Source organism: Zingiber officinale, chromosome 9B, assembly GCF_018446385.1.
Source record: "Zingiber officinale cultivar Zhangliang chromosome 9B, Zo_v1.1, whole genome shotgun sequence".
Taxonomy (NCBI): Eukaryota; Viridiplantae; Streptophyta; class Magnoliopsida; order Zingiberales; family Zingiberaceae; genus Zingiber; species Zingiber officinale.
The window spans coordinates 53,059,526-53,079,520 of NC_056003.1; the positions used below are offsets into that span (position 1 = coordinate 53,059,526).

Genomic DNA, 19,995 nt, shown 5'->3' on the forward strand with positions numbered 1-19,995 from the left:
AATTTATATGTTAAATCTTGATCGAATCGGATTAAAATTGACTGTAATTTTTTTAAAATTTATTTTTTATTTAAATTATAATTTTGAGTTGAGGTGATTGGAACCACCGACAATGGACGAACTATGTAGTGTCGAGTAAAGGAGGGCCCGCTCATCATGATGCCTTCAGTCGCCTTACTTGATTGAAAACTATAATTTATAATTTTGATTTGAGTCAAGTGACTAGAAGTCATCGACGATGGATGAATGCCGAGCAAGAGGTGGCTTGCTCATCATGACGGACTTGGTCACCTGACTTAATCAAAAATTATAATTTAGATGAAAAAAATGAATACAGAGGAGATCATAATCAATTTTAATTGAATTTCGACCATGATCTAATATGCAAATTACGGAAGAGATAAAAAAAAAAATAGAAATTACGGACTAGAGGATGTTGACTCATAAATTTTCGGATACAATGCATCACCTCTAATATTAGTTGGAGTGTAAGGTTGGATAAAAGGATTGAATATTTAAATTATCAAAAAAAAAAATACATAAAAAAAAATAAAATAATAATAATAATAATAATAATTAAAAAAAAAAGTCTTATAAATTTTGTAAATTTTCAAGGGCAAACAATTAGAAAAGCACCCTTATGTTTTAAATAATCAAAAGGACACATTTTTTTTTAAAAAAAATTAAATAAAAAGAGTATTCAACTCCATATATAATTATTCACTGCACTCTAATATACTATTATTATTATCCCTCATCTAAATATTAAATCAATGGGTGAATTGTCACCGTTACAATTTTATAATTTGACAATATGTATAGAAACTATAGTTTGATAGTTACTATAATGATATTTAATCTATTTAAAAATATTAGCATTATAGTTGATATAATTTTATATTTATTACAACTCGAATTCAATCATGTTCCCATATTATTTATATTATAACTATTACAAAATCATAACTATTATAATCTGAATTCAACATGCTCACTTAATATTTATATTGTAATAACTCCGAAATCGTAATTGCTACCAGCTTGATTGATATAGAATTTAGATAGAAAATAATAATAAGAATAGTGTATGAGAGGATAGTTAAATAATAGTACATAAATAACTAGTTGACTGTCTTTTGATAAAATAAAAAAGAAAAGTCCTTTGATTATTTGAAAAAAAAAATAACGTTTTTGATTTTGGGTCCAATTTTCAAAGATTAGGTACGTTAATGAAAATATTTAACACTTAATTGGATAAGAAGTCATTTTATATTTATTTAATATTAAAAATATATCAAATAAATAAACTTCGAATATTAATGAATTTGTTTGTTATAAAATAAAGTTTATAAATGATTTATAAAACTTTTAATTACAAATTTATTACTCTATCTTTATTCTAATCATATTTTAATATAGTAATCTATAATTTTACAAAATTTATGAATATGTATAAACTTTAATTATAAATTTTCTAAGCTGGTTGCTAGTGTCATTCTTTTTTGCCCACTCCTCACTTTCCATTAGCCATTGAATAATTCACAATCAAATAATTTGATTGGGTTGAATCATCCAATTATTCAACATTCGTATATTATTTTAAGTCCCTAAACATTTGTTTTCACCAACCACCGATTCAACACTTGAGACTTCATATTCCGACCACCAAATAAGTTCAAAAAGTACATATAACTCCTAACGTGACCCCTAGACAATTAATGCACTCTTAACCAACTTAAATTTTTGCTCCATCCATGATGAGACATCACACGTTTGAGTAATATATGTGCTTATGTAAGTATACAAGATTGAAAATGAAAATCAAGATCGTTCAGACTCATAAGTAGGGGTGTGTATTTAATTAATTCGGTTAATTTGATATTAATTTTATATAAATTTTTTTTATTATTATTTTAAATAAATTTAATTAATTCGGTGTTAACTGAAATAACTGATTCGGTTAATTCAGTTTTAATAAAATTTTGATTTGATTCGGTTAATAAACACTAAATCAGTTTTCGATTAATTTATGGACCGAATTAATCGAATGCTAACCCCTATTCATAAGAGCTTAGAGAAGACATCCAAGCCCTTCGTCTACCATGTCATAGTCGGGCCCGTATTCACCGTGATTTACTCCCTCTCATACTTGTGGGGCCGGGTTGAGGGGGCCGCTGGGTTGACGATTTCCAACCTTTTGCAGCATTAGAGAAGACATCCAAGGTAAAACAAACACACCGAATGGCACTGTGCTCATAATATGGGTGAAAAGTAAAATACCAAAACAATACATATACCCGTCGGCGCTTAGGAAAGACATTGACAATTGACTAAGCATATGAAATGTACATGTGCTTATCAAGACACATGGGGTGGAAATAAAAAACTAAGATTCTTCATAAACTTCTACGACCTCAAGGAAGATATCTACTATGTAGTATTACCAATTAAAGAGATGTAGACGGAGCAAACATATAGAATATGTTCTTATTTGTGTATAGAAAATGGGATCAAAAGTCATCCATGAACGAAAAATATAATAGAATTGAGGTGAGTAAAAAATCAATTAAATCAAATAAACTGAATAACAATCAAATTTTAAAATTTAGTTCGATTTATTTAGAATTTCAATTTTTGTCTTAAAATATTAATTAATTCGGTTCGATTTTCATTTTAAAATTTCTTATTCGATTAAATTGAATAGGCCAAATTAACTAAATTTTTAAATAAAATTAAATTTTTAAACCCTATTTTTTAATATTAAAACTGAATTTTATTTTTAAAAATAATTAATTTAATTTTTAACCAAATTAAATAATATTTTATCGATGCCATTTGTTCAATTTTTTAAAAAATTTATTCAGTTTAATTTATTAAAAAAAAATTAACTCAATTCGATTTTAACTGAGCTCTAGATAGAACAAGTTGAAATTTACCCCAAGAAAGCATTCTTGAAAGCCAACCGCACTATTTCAACAAGCCACAGGCATCATGACGTTGCTATCTAAATGCACGGTTCAGTTTGGGAGTGAACCGGTCCCAAACAAGGGCAGTAGAATTGGAGCGTAAGGCCAATGATATTAACACAACAACAGCTAAGTTTCCAATGTTCTTAAGTATTTCAAACTTTAGGAATGACGTTCGAGAGTTTTGTCATGTCATATTTGGCGACAAATTCATATTTACCCTCCTAAAATCCAGGTAAGTCTCCAGATATTGAATTGAAACTCATTGAGTTCAGAAAAATAAGAGTTTCAGGACTTGATACACATCATTGCAACGACTTGTAAGCAATACAATGTTTCCTGTGAAGTTAATTGGAATTCTGGTCCTGGTGAACAGCTGCAATGTAAAGACTTTCCCTTGCCTTTTTGGCCTGCAAAGAATGCATACAATTAGGAGGGGAAAAACATAATTAATATAATTGTTGCACAAATCTGTATTTCTTCTAAAAAAAAGAAGAAGTTAAAACAGAGCTCCAACATATTTTTTTTAACTTAAAAATACCGTTATTCTAGTGCTGTTATAGTAGATATGACATAATTACTACACCATGTTATAGTAAACCGACTCAACTTAATCAAAATTACAATACATAGACGCAACATAGAGCTATTATATCAAACTATTATTTACCAACTTAATTAAAATTACTTCAATTTGATTAAGATCACTTCAATTTGATCAAAATCAATTCAAAACTATTATAGCAACTATTGTCAATAGCTATTTCAAGTTATTGATTGCAGCCATGACATAACTACTACAATTGTAACAACTATGAACAATAACTACATATAAAAATATATCCGATTTTGACCAAATTAAAATTATTTTGATCATGTTTAGACAATCTTAACCATTTTAGTAAAGAACATTTTGATATAATAGTGTTCCATATATAGTAATTTTGATCAAATTGAAGCAATTTTATTCTATAATATAGTAACTACTTTAGCACATTGTAGAAATTCTACTTAGCTTTTACAACAATGCCAAAATAAGAGGTGCCTTTTTGACGAAAATGATAATGAGGGGCATCCTTTAGATTTGAAAGAAAAAACAACTAACATAGTAATATGAGATTCCATCTATAGGCTTATGTCTGATAAAAGGGAAACGAAATCATATAGAAAAGCAAATATGATCCTAGAGTTTCAGCAAGTGGAAAAACATACTTCATGTTCCCAATTGGTGCGCAGGATTGCAGCGACTAGAACTGATACTTGAACAAGCAGTGCACAGATGATTCCCAACCAGAGTCCCTGAAGAAATTACTCATGACGATATCAATATGGGAAAAAAAACTTTCAAGCTAATGCAGACTCCTACTAAACAAAAATTAGTTCAGTGAGTAGACAGACAACCTTGCCACCAAGATGCAAGAAGAAAGCAAAGATGACTGCTGAAGGAATGCCAACAACATAATATGCCCCAAGATTGACATAAGAACAAAATTTCTGCCAACCAGATCCTCTAGCAGCACCTGCGATTTTCATTAAAGTAAAAAAAATAATGTTGTAACTTAAATAAATCATTGTGTACCAAATTATTAGGGCTGCAAATGAACCAAACGTTCGTGAACAAACTTGGTGTTCGCATTGATAAAAACTTGTTTATATTCGTTCAATACACACAAAGTCAATTAAATGAACAAGTTTAAACTTGTTAAACTAAATGAATAAACTTGAACACATTTGTGTTCAGATTGTTAATGTTTATGAACAAAGATTGTAAAGTGTTCGTGAACAAAGTTCAAGAATAAAGTTTGTGATCTATGTTCATTAACAAAACTCTTATGAACATAGTAAATAAACATAAAAACTTTCAAAATGATCAAACAAACTTGTATTATCAAGCTTAACAACCAATCAAACAAACTAAAAAATGTAAAACTTTGATATAATCAAACAAGTTTGAATTGAAAGCTCAATAATATATAAATAAACTTGTAAAAAAGAACCAAGCCAAGCTTGATCAACCATTTCAGTGGTTTGATTCATTTTAGACTCGACTTGGCTTGACTCAGTTACCTTATTACACAAACTTAAACATAACAAAGTTTGACTCAGCTTGACTCATTTACAACTCTACAAATTATCCCTTAAAAATTATATGTTGGTCTAACAACATGATTGACAGAAAATCAAAAAAGCGTCCTTTTTTATTCATATGGTCAAAAGGATACCCCTCTTTTCAAAAATTTCAAAACAACATCCCACTTATAATTTACTACTCAAAATATACCTCTACTTATAATTTACTAGTAAAAATATACCTTTGTGCTTCACCTTGGAGCTACTTTGTATAAAATAACACCACTTTGGAGTCATTTTGCCCAAAGCTATCAAAACAACACCAAGGTGGAGCACATAAGATTATTTTGGATAAAAAAATTATACGTGAGGCATTATTTTATTTTTATTTTTCAAAATTGAGAGGTCTTTTGATGATAATGATAATAAGGGACACCTTCTTAATTTTCTCCCAACATGATTTGATGCATCTTTAGGTTTTTAAGTATAGTATGCACAATAATGTAAACAAATACACACAAAAATGGCTGAGCATTGGGATTCATTTCGGTGTGAATACCTGAAAGCGTGCATTGTATTCCATCCATGAAGTCAGATGCGGCAAGAACTGGCATCATCGTTGAAACATATTGTACAACATCATCTTCATAGCTATACAAGTAACCCCAGACATTGCGAACCAGAATGGTGATTATTGCAACGGCCAAACCTTCTGTTATGGCTAGGATACTAACAATGCATACTGACAAGCTTGCAGCCTGTGGTTGCCCCGCGCCCAATTCATTTGCGACTCTTATACTAAAAATTTGAACATGTGAAAGTTTTGAAAGAGCTACATCACCACAGTGAGAAGATAAACTAAACAGAAGACCTTACTGCACTGCTGAGACCAGTGGGAATCATGTAAACCATCCACATTGTACTGAGGCTGGCAAAATATTCTGTGTTAGCAATGCAACTGAAACAGGAAGAACCTAAGCAAAGCATTTTTAGACAAAACATATACGAAAAATGTTTGACAAATCCAAGGACAACTATACTCCCGAGTCCCGAGTGAAGGAACCCCATCTAGTTTAAGGCCTCAAATTTCAGAAATACTAGCTCAAGAATTTTGGATCGAGCAATTACAGTAAAATTGTGTTCCTAACCTGATTGACAAAATAGATGTTTCCAGCTTTGGATTAGGAAGAAGACCAGATAAGAGAACTACCATCTCGAACGACCAATACTCCAAGCTTCAACATTATACATGAAGACAGTTTTTAGTAAATCATTTGAAAAATGAATATGAATGTAAATCACTTGATATTTAAACAAGACCTTTTTTTTTCAGAACCACCTAAAGATCACATATTTCACATGTAAATCACTATTTCTAGTCCAAAGTTGGATTAATCTTTAAATTATTACAAGAGTTCATAAGTTTGTGGATGGAGAGGATGCAATAGTAGCAGCAAACTTCAAGCGAAAATGAAGGTGGTGGTAAGATGATTAACCAACTCCTCTCAAAAGTGAGGGGTAAGGATGTCAAAGAGATGATCGCTCCCGAGCAAGAGATGTTAAACTCTTTCGTAGTAGTTGCTCTAGTGGTGATGTGGAAGTTGCACCAGCTGAGGGATCATATAGCTCACTGGAAGTGGAGGATTAATTAGTGGATGACGCACTAAGGGGTAGCATCAAACTGGGATGAAGAACAAGCAATATATCCTCTTTGCATGGAGTGGCACACGTGCACAAACTGAGATGAAGGCAACCAATCGAGGTAAAGTAGGCGACAAGAGAGTGAGGCAGTGGAACCAAGAGAGGCCCATTTACAAAAACATTCCTAGTTCTGGATAAAAATGGCCGTAGAAGCAGTGAGTGTGGAGACAAAGTTAGGCTCTGAGGTGGATAGGACAGTGGAGAGTGAGGGAGGCTTGTTCTTTTGATATAGGCTAGTTAAGGAGAAGATCTCTAACACCTTTGGGGTCCTTGGATTCAGGTGTAAAAAGGGAGGAGAAATCATAGGAAAAATTATGTTGTTGGGATGATCCATGGTTTGATCCAATTCCTACAACACGGTGGCTAACTTAAATATCAAGAAGGTATCTAAGTTGATAAGTAATAGTTCTTGGCATAGTTTGAAATCTCGTACTGTGTACTGGGCAGCACGATTGAACCATATCATTCCAATAAATTACCAAAACTTGAAAGTATTCAACACAAACAATACCTTATGTGTCACTGTGTTAATCATGTTGATAAGTATCATGTCATTCTAATACTCAACACCCCTTGACATGTTATAATAGAGGGCAAGATGAATTAACATAATGTTGTTATCTTCTTCTATTTCTTATTGAGCTCTTTAACCTTTAACCTCGAATTCGCCACCAGCATCATATATCAAAATGTTAGTACGATATTGAAACACTGTCGTTCTGGTCAAAGACCAAAACTTCGACACGACTCTAGATTTTAAACCTTGGTTCCTGGGACATTGGAGCTCTAACAACACTTTTTCTTCTAATACAATGGCTAGGATTATTTCACTCCATGCTCTTGATGGCAATTGTGATCAGAATTGGGTCTCTACAGTAAGAACAGTGAATTGCCAAGGTGACTTATAACCATAGGAAGGCGAAGTTTGTTGAGGATATTAAAGAAGGGTCTTGGATTAATTAAAACATGCTTTTGCAAAGGACCATAGGAAGGAGGAGTTGGGTTTTTGTCAAGAGTTGTACACTTGCAGGTGATGTTTCTAAGTGGAGTGTCATGTATTGAATTCTTCAGATAATAGCATCGTGCGGCACTTAGATGTTCTTCCTTGTGAGACACTAAGTAAACCTAACTCAAAGAAGCAAAGGATCTTGGATACAAAATTGGACGATCTACAAATGAAGAGGTCAACCTATAAGAATGAACAGTTAAGATCTAAGGAATCCCACCGTGGAAATTAAGTCTCTAGAATATTCTTGAAGCTATTTCTAATGGAGAATTCTAGAAACTCTCCTACAACACTTATCTAGATTATTCTACAAGATTAATGAAGAATGTTGGGGTATTTTAGAAAAATTCAAAATGTTGCAACTCTCCGAAACTTCTTGGAGATCACGGACCATGACACCAACTACCTATGTGGTACATCCTTGTCATCCGTTTTTTACGATAAACTTTGTTGCTAAAATTGAGTTGATGCCATGGGCAACAAAAGTTTGTGGAAGGATCTATTGAAGGGACTCACCAGACCATAAAAGCCGAAGGAACCGCAAGTCTTAGAAAGTCAAATGCATCTTTGAGTGACTCTTTTGAAAAGCCTGTCCATGTCTCCTTGCAAGCTTGAGAAAATTTGACATATATTGCTAAAAGAAGAACATTTATCCAATACGATATGGTGGTAGCAAGTGCAGCACCCTTGCTGCCAAGGCCAAACATGTAAACTAAAACCCAGCATATTAGAATGTGGAAGACTGCAATAACTCCTGAGCTTATAAGCATCGGAATCACTATGTTCTGCGTTTGCAGAAATTTAACAAGGCATTGAAGCAAACCATAGGCAAAAAGGCTTGGGATTAACCAATGAGCATATGATCCAGCTTCAGCTGATATCTCTGAATTTTGACCAGCTGCAATAAGAATTTGTCTTGTGTAGGTCCAAATGAGGGCTAAAGGTATACTCGCGAATAGAAGTATGAACATTGCCCTTTGAAAATGAACACTAAGCATATGAAATTCTTTTGCACCATAGGCCTGTCCGCACAGGGTGTCCAATGCACTCGCCATTCCCAACTTGTTATATTGGAAGAGAAGGATCAGAAAGTTTCAACTGATGAACCATTGAAAAGATGACACTATGAAGAACAAAGTCATATATGCAACGGCCGAATGTTTACTTATAAGTACTCTTAAAAAGGTAAGCCCAATAGCTTTAGAATTCTTAGAAGTAAGCAATGTGTACAAGTCAATCAATTGCTCTAGATTGAAGTATTTTATGTGGTTCCAATATAGTGGCTTAGTTTAGTGTTTTCCCCTCTTCATGCACAATGACTATGGAGTAAAACTATAATAGACTCTCCCGTATTTATTAGGGGAATAGTTGTATACAACAGTTTTCTTATCCTTGATCCATCAAGGAATTTTTCAAGGTAAATCCTTTTGTGTGTTTGACTTATTTTGTTGTTGCAGTATTGTTGTCACTAATATATAGGGTGGTCGGTACCATCAAGTGTTATCATAGATATTTTGAGATCCGAGGAAGAATAAGTACCTCATGAGAGATGAGGAAGGAAGAACAACAAGCCATAATCAATGTTCTCCCTATTACGTAATTTGCCCCTTCTATTACAAAAAGAATCAAGTAAAAATCAAAAGGGCACCTCTAATTATTGTTTTTGTCAGGGCAATCCGTTTTCAAAAAAAGTTAAAACTGAGCCTCAACATATTTCTCATCCAAAAATACCTATATGTATAGAGTAGCTACTAGTTCAACTTAGTCATAAATACTACACTTAAAGCACTTTCATATCAAAAAATTCTTTAGCAACTTAGTTAAAATTGTTTAAAATTGATCAAAATCAATCCAACATGATCAAAACCATCATAAAAACATTATACGATGATTTTAATCATGTTAAAGCGATTTTAATCAAATTTAAGAAAATTTAACCAAGTTGATAAAGATCTTTTTTTATATATAAAAGTGTTCTACTTAAAGTATTTTTGACCATGTTGAACTAAAAAGAAAAACAATTTTCTTTGACACGTTGTAGCAACTACACCGTACCTACTACCAGGGACGGAAGCAAGGGAGGGCGGGTGAATTTTTTTAGTGCACGAGGTGTAGGGGTATAGTGAGAAATATGATGGAAGCTATTTTGACTTTTTTGTTTTTTTTTTTTTTTGCGCCCTTTTGATGAAGACGATAATTAGGAGCGTCTTTTGATTTTTGCCCAAATGAATCCCCTAAATAAATTGCACTAAACCAGCTTAACAACCGAATCTTATGGCATGTAAGAGAAAATCAAAAGGTCGTTTATTCACATATTCAATCGAAACAGGGGAAGGCGACCATATCATTGCAATTCAGCCAAAACAATACATAAATTATGAAGTATATGAAATCGACAGCTTTCACTGAAACCACCGAATCAAGGGGACACAAAGAAGAGGATGAGGGGAAGAGGAGAAACGTACCAGCACACTGAATCCTGTGACGTTGGCGAAAGAAGTGGCCATGGAGGCGCCGGACAGAGAGAGCTCACTGAGGTGGCCGACAAACATGACGGAGATCACCTGAATGGAATATTGGAGGAGGCTCGTGGCGATGAGAGGCCCCGCCAGGGAGAGGAGGCGCTTCACCTCGGCAACCGCGTCGGCGTCGTTCGGAAAGCGAAAGCAGAGAGAACGGAAGAAGATCTCTCTCGTTCCTCTTCCTCCATTGGAGCAAGAATCCCTCTCCGAGGGTTCTACTGGAAGCAATAAAAGGGAGATATCTTCTTCCATGCGACCCGATCGAGAGAGAGAGCGCAGACGATCCCATGGTAATTGGGCATTTTAATTTTATTATTTGATTAATATGTTGCCAAGCCGCACAAGCTACTATAAAATAAACTGCCACGAGGAAGATAAGTATCCATCCTTTGAGAATTGACCTAAAAATAGCCATGAAACTATGGTGCGGAGTATTTAAGGAGTTTAAAAATTTTGAGATGAGAATTGACCTAAAAATTTATCCTAAGATGCTCAAAAAAATAAATAAAAAATAATTATTTTGTTAACGAGTTTAATATAAAAGTCATTAAAATACTTATTTTTTAAAAAAAAATACGTGATTAAACTTATAATAATCTTCTAAATTTATTCATTTTTTTTTAAAATTGAATTTTGATTAAAAAAAAGTTCAAAAATACAAAAGGAAGTTATTAAAAAATTATAAAATAATTTTATTTTATGTCATTAAAAAATAATTTTAAAAATACTTTTTAGGTTATCAATGACTTTTATATGATTTTTTTTATAGTTTGATTCAATTTGGTTGAATTTTTTTTTATTTAAAGTTGAAAGGGAGGGTATTTTTAAAATTAAGGACGCCCTTCAGGGAAAAACAGACCGTACACTTTTTGAGAATTCCAAAACCCTAAACGCTCTAATATAAACATAGTAATAAACAATTTTAATTTTATTAATGCTGCCATAGTTTAGGTTGGTACAATTATTTTTGGATAAAGGTTGGCTAATTTAATTAAGTTTATACTGACTTGAGTTTGAGTTTGAGTTTGAGTTTGAGTTTTGATATTTTATAATGTATGAGAGAAAAATCAAGTAAGTCAAAAAAGGATTGGATATTTGATTAGGAAAATCTTAACTGAACGTTAGATAACCGGAAGTCTTAATTGGATGTTAGACAATGTAAAACTCTAACTAAAAAAAGGATTGGATATTTGATTAGGAAAATCTTAACTGAACGTTAGATAACCGGAAGTCCTAATTGGATGTTAGACAACGTAAAATCCTAACTAAAGGTTAAACAATAAAAAAAACCCTAACATGAGATTAGGAAATGAAAAGTCCTAATTATAGGTAAAATAATAAAAAGTTCTAGCAGGGCTAGACAATGAAAGTCATAATTGGAAATTAGACAATGAAAGTCCTAATTGAGAATCAGGCAATGAAAGTACTAGTGAGGCTAGAAGATAGAAAATATAGTTAAGAACTAGGTAATGAAAATCTTAATTGGAAATTAGACAGTGGAAAACCTAATTAGGAATTAGGTGATGGAAGTCCTAAAATTCCTCTTCCTCCATTGGAGCAAGAATTCCTCTGCGAGGCTTCTACAAGAAGCAATAGAAGGGAGATATCTTCTTTCATGCGACCCGATCGATCGAAAGAGAGAGTGCAACCGATCCCATGGTAATTGGGCATTTTAATTTTATTATTTGATTAATATGTTGCCAAGCCGCACAAGCTACTATAAAATAAACTGCCCTTCCCTTGCACAGTTGCACGAGGAAGAAAAGTATCCATCCGTTGAGAATTGACCTAAAAATAGCCATGAAACTATGGTGCGGAATATTTAAGGAGTTTAAAATTTTTGAGATGAGAATTGACCTAAAAATTTATCCTAAGATGGTAAAAAAAATAATTATTTGGTTAATGAATTTAATCTAAAAGTCATTAAAATACTTAATTTTTTTTAAAAAAAATACGTGATTAAACTTATAATAATCTTCTAAATTTATTCATTTTTTTAAAAAAATAAATTTTGATAAAAAAAGTTCAAAAATACAAAAGGAAGTTATTAAAAAATTATACAATAATTTTATTTTATGTCATTAAAAAATAATTTTAAAAAAACATTTTAGGTTATCAATGACTTTTATATGATTTTTTTATAGTTTGATTCAATTTGGTTGAAATTTCTTTTTTTTTTTATTTAAAGTTGAAAGGGAGGGTATTTTGGAAATTAAGGAAGCCCTTTAGGGAAAACCACTACTGTACGTTTTTTGATAATTCCCAAACCCTAAACACTCTGATATAAACATAGTAATGAACAATTTTAATTTTATTAATACTGCCCTATTTTAGGTAGGTGTAATTTTAGATTGATTTGAGTTTGAATTTCGATATTTCATAATGTATGAGAGAAAAGTAAATTAAGAGAAGATCAGATACTTAATTAAAAAAGTCTTAATTGATGGTTAGATAATCGAAAATTCTAACTAAGGTTAAATAATGGAAAGCTCTAATTAAATATTAGACAACAAAAAGTTCTAATTGAAGGTTAGAAAATAAAAAGTCCATTATATGTTAAACAATGGAAAGTTATAGTGGGATTAGACAATAAAAGTCTTAATTAGAAATTACAAAGTGAAAGTCCTAATTGAAAATTAAGCAATGAAAATAATAGTGAGGCTAGGCGGTGAAAAATATAGTTGAGAACTAGGTAATGGAAGTCTTAACAGAGTTAAGCAAGATAAAAATTTAAGTGAGTCAAACATTAATCGGACACCTAGTGATTAGAAGTCCATTTTCATTGCAAATTCTATGATGAAAATGAGATTCGTCGTCAAATTTGAGACGAAAATCTATTTTCATCGTAGATTTGCATTTGATGAATTGTGTCATAAATTTTGTTTTCATTATAAAATTATAACGAATTTTGTGATAAAAATAAAATCATCATAGAATTGGCTACGAATTTATATTTTTTTTGTTGTAGAGTTTGACGACTTATTCACAACCAAAATGATTTCATCACAGAGTTCGTCCCAAATTTTTTGTTAGAATTATTTTTAAAATTCATTACAAATGACCCTTTGTTTTTTTAAAGTACAAAGACCTATTAGCTCAAATACTTATATTGATATCTACTGCACCAATCCGTAGGACAATAATTTTGAATACATATAACGAATTTTTGATCAATCATATGATACATTGCTAATAATAAAATAATGATATTTTTCATAATAAGAAGGGGATGAATTATTATTTTAATATCTTACAAAAATACATTATCCTTTTGTTTTTTATGAAAATAATAATAAAGAATATTTTTTAAAAAAATTATCTTTTAATAATTTTCTTGCAAAACAAAATAACCTATGGTAAAATACACTATATACAATTTACCTTTAGGATAGACGGGGCAGATCCTCTAATCCATAAAAAATAGACAGGGGATGAACCATTTATAATTATAATCAGATTGTGATCATAATCTGGCCACAATTAGTTATGCTCATTCTTTATATTGGTGTAATATCCCTAGGTCAAGGTTGACCTGCGTTGACTAATCTTGAGTTGGCTTAAGTTTGAGTCTTGATGTTTGAGTTTCGATATTTGACAATACATGGAGATTGCAGGTGCAATCGTTCGGTTGGGGAGATTGTTGGTACAATTCCCCTCTGGTCAAGGACTAACCAATTAAATGTGAAGAAGATTCAAGTAGGCCAAGGTTGACTGGATACTTGACTAGGAAAGTCCTAACTGGATGTTAGGCAAGGAAAAATCCTGATGAGTGAAGCCAGATGAAAGACCTAGTAAGTGAAGCTAGGCAAGTGAAAGTACCAGTGAGTGAAACCGAGCAGTTGAAAAATCCTGGTGAGTGAAGTCAGGTGAAAGACCTAGTAAGTGAAGCTAGGCAGGTGAAAGTCTTAGTGTGTGAAGCGGGGCAGTGGGAAAATCCTAGTGAGTGAAGTCAGGTGAAAACCCTAGTGAGTGAAGCTAGGTGAAAGTCCTGGTGAGTGAAGACAGACAGATGAAAAGCCCTAGTGAGTGAAGATAGGCAGAAGAAAAGACATAGTGAGTGAAGTTATGTGAAAGTCCTGGTGAGTAAAGCCAAGCAGATGGAAAGTCATAGTGAGTAAAGCTAGGCAGATGGAAAGATCTGGTGAGGAAGCCAGGCACGTGGAGATCCAGGTGGGTCAAGGTTGGCTGGACACTTAGTGTTGGGAAACCCAAGTAGGTCAAAGGATTGACCGGATACTTGGCACGAGGAATTTCGATGGGTCAAGGGTGACTAGACATCTGGTGGAAGTTCAAGTGAGTCATGGAGGACCTGACACTTGGCACGAGACGGTAAGTCCAAGTGGGTCAAGGTTGATCGGACACTTGGCACAAGGAGAAAAGTCTAAGTGGGTCAAAGGATTAACCGAACACTTGGTGAAGAAGTCCCAATATGTTAAGATAAACCGATGATAGGCACGAGGAGTCCCAATAGGTCACGATTGACCGGATGTTGGGTTTGAGGACCTTGGACTTGAATTAGGCAAGTCAAGGGGGTATCAATCGATCGGTTGATCGATTGAACTGAAGCTCAATCGATCAGCTGATCGATTGGGAGAGTGCTGTGATAAGCAACAACCCAATTGAACGGCTGATCAATTAGGAGCTTATATCGCGCGCACAAAAGTATTCCCAATCAATCAGCAGATCGATTGGGTACCACCAATCAATCAACCGATCGATTGGCAGCTAGTTTTCTCACGCGATCACGAAGAAGCTTGAATCAATTGGTCGATCGATTCAAGCATTCGTCCAGAGAGCACAGAGGCGCTCTGAATCGATCAACCGATCAATTCAAGCCTCACCAATCGATCAGCCGATCGATTGGGATACGACCGTTGCACAAGATGTAGGTTTTGGATTGTCGAGATTGCTGGGATCTGACGTGACAATCGATTGGGAGGAGCCCTAATCGATTGGAAGCCCTAGAAGAGCATATATAAAGGCGATGAAGTGTTTAAACGCTGCAACCCTTCTTCCCGATCTTCACACGCTCTTCCACAACATTCACTGTCAGTTCTTGGAAGTTCTTGGAGACAAGTGCAGGTGCACTTCCAAGGTTCAAGAGGCATCAACAAACAACAAGTGAGCAAGAAGAAGGTTTTTCTTTGTATTCTTGTATTTTTTTTTTCTTCTTGTGTGTGTTGCATTTATTGTGTAAGTGTTGTACGAGGTTTCTCCACCTCCGGTAGTTATCGAGAAGGAGTGTTTTTATTAGTGGAGTGAGCATCGTGTGTGGATCCTTGGATTAATCACCTCTTCTTGAGGTAGATATGAAGTAAATCTACTTGTTAGCGTTGTGAGTGTGTTTTCTTGTACCTTATTCTGCTGCACATCATCGAAGAAGCACATCACTGAAGCGCAACAAGCTATTCACCCCCTCTAGCTACAAATCGAGCCTAACAAGTGGTATCAAAGCGAGATCGCTCTTCATCAAAATCATCGCCGGAAGGGGCAACGAACTAGAGGGAGAAGAAGTTGAAGCAAATTTCAACAAGTCGAAGACTTCATCAAAGGCTCAAGTTCAAATGGAATTCCAAGATGGACTTAGATTCAACACGAGGGTGCCTCCACCATTCACGATGATGAGCTTTGATTCTTGGAAATCAAGGATAGAAAAATTTCTTATGATGGACATAGAGCAATGGTTTGCTCTAATTGAAGGCTTTGAAGCTCCAACAAATTCAAAAGGCAAAATTCTCAAGAAGAGCAAGTGGAGCGAAGAGCAAATCCTAAGATGTGAGGCCAATGATAAAGTGACCAAGCTATTGGTCAATCTATTGCCAAGCAACATCTTGGAGCAAATTGGAGAATTTGAAGACGCCAAGGAGCTATGGAGCAAATTATCTAAAATCCATGAGGTTCCCTCCACTGTACCAAATCAAGAGAAATCCAAATAGGGCAACTCATTGGATCAAGATGAAGATGAAGAGACCTCCACCTCTAGAATTGAGGGGGAACGACATTTGGTGACTTCAGATCAAGAAGAAGGAAAAACTTCTACTTCCGGGTCAAGTAAAGAAGAAGAAAATGGGGCATCCTCTAAAAATCAAGAGACATCAAATGGAGAATCAAGTGTTATCCCTACACGTGAAGGTATAAGTAGTTCAATTAATAATAAAAATCATATTATATATGATCCTGTCCGAATGCTGAATCAACGGACGCTGGGCACGTGGCGCTCCCCGGCTGCTGACGTGGATCTTCGACTGGTTGCACGAACCTCCGGCGAACCTGCACAGAAGTCAGGCCGGGAAGAGGTTCCCGGCGGCGACCCTCCGACGCTCAAGTCAAGCAAGCAAGTAGTGAAAAAAGTGGCTCCAAAGGTGTCGAACCCGTACCTCCGGCGAAGTATAAGGCTTCTTATATAGGGCTGGAAGAAACTCATGCACACTAATCGAGGTAAACACGTGTTCTTAGCCCATACCTCGGTATGTGTTTGTCAGAAAGCTTACCTGACATCATACTGCTACAGTCCAAGCACGCTCTCGATGGGACAGCAGAACACCTCGTCGCCAGATTAGGAGTATGACCTAGTCATAGGACTTGACCGCTGTCATAAGATATAAATTGTCCTCTCCCTACCCCATGACGAGGTGCCCGTCCGGCCGGCACTCATCTTACTCCATACCCAAAACCAATCACACCCCGTCCGGCTCTTCGTATGCCTCGGTATGCTGGGTAGATCCTCGATAAGGTGCTGTGGGGACTGCTAGCAGTATGTCACCTTGTCTTCGGCCTTCCGCTCGGCTCTTCGCTACTGTTCAATTGAGCGCCGGAACCCCGACTTCTGTCGGGGCGCCTTTTGCCATCGGTTATTCACCGGTTGGCCGGCCGGGGGGTTGGCCCATCCTTCTCCGGTCGACCACCTGGCCTTTTGACTCCCACGTGGCATTGACCCCTCAGAATGGGGGTCCCCTGTTCTAACCGCCGGATCACTTGCCTCCCCCTCAAGTCTAGTCGAAGGAGGCGAAGTCCGACTGACTGGACTGCCGATCTGACTGAGTAACGACCGATACATTAGTCCGCTCGGCCAGGCTCAGGGGTACTCATCCGTTCGGCGGTATCTTGCCCGTGCCTTGTATTGCCTTGGAATCCATGCCGAATCCTCTTCTCTACTGCCCCTCACGTGCGTTGCGTGCGGTACGGGGCGCTCATTAAATGTAACCCGTATCTTGCTGACACATGGCAATCTTACTTTTGTCAGGGTATGGCGGTGGCGTCACCTCCGACGGGACAGCCGCCGTTTGAAATGAACGGCTGGATGATGACCTCATTCTTCACGACCTGAATCGGACGGCTAAAGCCGTACGGGGCAAACGTTATAAATCTCGCGGCCCCCTCTCTCCGTCGCCTTCTTCTTCATCGACCTTCGACCTTCCGCTGTTGTTTCTGCTCCGGCGATCCTTATTCCCCGTCTGTTTGGTGCGCTCGCCATCTTCTTCCTTTCCTCGATCTTTCTCGTACCCGTAAGCCTTCCTTTTCAGCTCCCCGCCTCCTGTATTGCTTTCTTTTTCATTCTGTTGGCATTTTCTTTTAGTTTTTCTGTCAATATCTCTTCTGTTTCGTCCATGGTGAGTACTTCTACGCCTACAGTCGGCGCTCCCAGTCTCTGGTATACGACTATGGAGAGCCGATTCGATGAAGAAGACGCATTGCGTCTCATTCAGGCGTATGAAATTCCGGCCGACCATGAGATAATTGTAGCTACTCCTTCCGATCGGCCTAATGATTCGCCGCCCAGCACCATTTGCTTCTTCCGTGATCAATTTTTGGCCGGGTTGCGCTTTCCTCCACATTCGTTCATCCTCAAAATATGCAACCACTTTCGCCTCCCGCTCGGCCAATTAGTCCCAAACTCAATTAGGTTGCTGAGCGGGGTGATAGTCCTTTTCAAATTGAACGATATCCCCTTGGACCCCCAAATCTTCCACTATTTCTTCTACCTAAAACAATCCGAGTGGGGGACCTTCATATTTCAATCTAGGTCGGGTTTCATCCTATTTACCAACATGCCGAGCTCCAATAAGCATTGGAAGGAGCATTTCTTTTTTATGCGTCTCCCCGAGCGGCCGGCCTTCCGAACGAAGTGGTAGACGGCGGTGCCGAATCAACCGGGTCTTGGCAAATTCAAGAGCCATCCGGCGTATCTTCATGCGGCCAACCAGCTGGTCGGCCAACGTTACGATATCGACAAGTTGCTCCTTCTTGGAGTAATGTATATATTCAGCTTGTCTCCCATCCAAGCCGATCTGCCTTGCAGCATGAGTAAGCGATTCTTATCCCCCTTTTTCTTTTGTGCTAACTGATTTATTCTTTGTTTTTGCAGCTGAAGTTATGTGGCGTGCTAAGGCAACCGAAAAGCTCAAGCTGAAAGCCGCCAATATTGAGGCGGTGAAGGATAAGGAAGCGGCCGAACGAGGGCTGGTCCTGACCGGCCCTGCAACTGAAGGGAGCGAGGGAACTCAAGTTGCTCCCGAGGCATCGGCCGCCCACGTCTTCACTGACGAGGCCGCGGCCAATATCACAACATCTGCCCCGGCCGAGGAGGAAGGCCGATCGGTTGACGAGGCACCTTTGGTGATTCGAAAGCGCCGGCGTCTGGAGCAAGCTCCTCAACCGATCTCATCAGATGGGCAACCTTCCGAGCGGAGTGATGCAGCTCACGCGGTCTCTGAGGCAGTCTCTTTAGAGCACACTCCGACATAAGTTGGATTACCCCCGACTGTTCCCGAGACGCAGCCTTCCACCTCCCGGCCTCTGCGTCGCCTCAAGCGACTAGGCGAGCATCCTGCCCTGACCGGCGAGTCTTCTGGCCAGGCCGCCGCGTCTCAGGAGGATCCGAGCGGCCCGAGGGTGATCAAAACGGTTCTCCGATTTCCTTCGGAGGAGTATCTATCGGCTGCCGATCGGCCCGCAGTCCTTGAACAACAAATAACCCTCACCGGCCCGCTCGCCAAAGTTTGGGAGGACGCGCGCATACGCGTCGCGCTCATGTCCCCAGTCAGCTAGGGGACAGTAACCTGCAGCAGGCGACCGGGGTATGCCTTTTTGCTTTACTGATACTTTTTATTTTAGCTTTTAACTTAACTGCCTTTGTTCGCAGAGTTGGGTAGAGCAGATCGCCGTCAGTAATCGACTGGCTGAGCTGGAGGACGAAATGAAAAAACTCAAACTTTCGGAGGCAAACCAAGGGCAATCCACGGCTGCTCTGGAGAAAAGCAAAAAGCTTTTGGAAGCCGAACGGAAACGAGCTTCCGATCTGGCGAGCGAGGTCGCTCTGCTGGAAGCTGTGGTCAAACAACGGGATAAAGAGATCAAGACGGCGACCTCTCGGAAGCGCAAGGCCATCGACGACATGGATCTAATGAAGATGGAGATCAGAGGGCTAGAGCAACACGTCAAGGAGCTGGATGCCCTTCTGACCACCGAGAAGGAGAGCCGCTCGACCGATCTGCTCAAATTTGAAGGAGACTTGAAGGATCTCCATGCCGCCAACGATGCTTCCCGAGCCGCGCTCAAAGGGTATCAGGATGGGGAATCGGCCCGCTCTGACGAAGTGAGGAAGACATTTGTCCGCTCGGACGACTTCGGAGAGAAATTCACCGACAAGATTTCCCTCACTTTCGAAGAGGCGATCAAGGCGGCGGTGGATTACTTGAAGACTAAAGGCCACCTTCCCGCCGAGCTGACC

General features: G+C 37.3%; 1 protein-coding gene across 1 annotated transcript; it reads right to left on the reverse strand.

The window, feature by feature from the left end:
- Positions 1–3,214: 3,214 nt before the first annotated feature.
- On the reverse strand, positions 3,215–10,644 carry LOC122024154 (protein DETOXIFICATION 16-like). The gene is made up of 8 exons (XM_042582708.1): positions 10,209–10,644; positions 8,260–8,804; positions 6,185–6,271; positions 5,908–5,964; positions 5,596–5,834; positions 4,368–4,486; positions 4,179–4,265; positions 3,215–3,376 (listed from the first exon to the last, which is right to left on the reverse strand). Exons 1-8 carry the CDS (start codon positions 10,515–10,517, stop codon positions 3,314–3,316), a joined length of 1,506 nt encoding a protein of 501 aa, XP_042438642.1. The 5' UTR covers positions 10,518–10,644; the 3' UTR covers positions 3,215–3,313.
- Between the last annotated feature and the right edge of the window lie 9,351 nt (positions 10,645–19,995).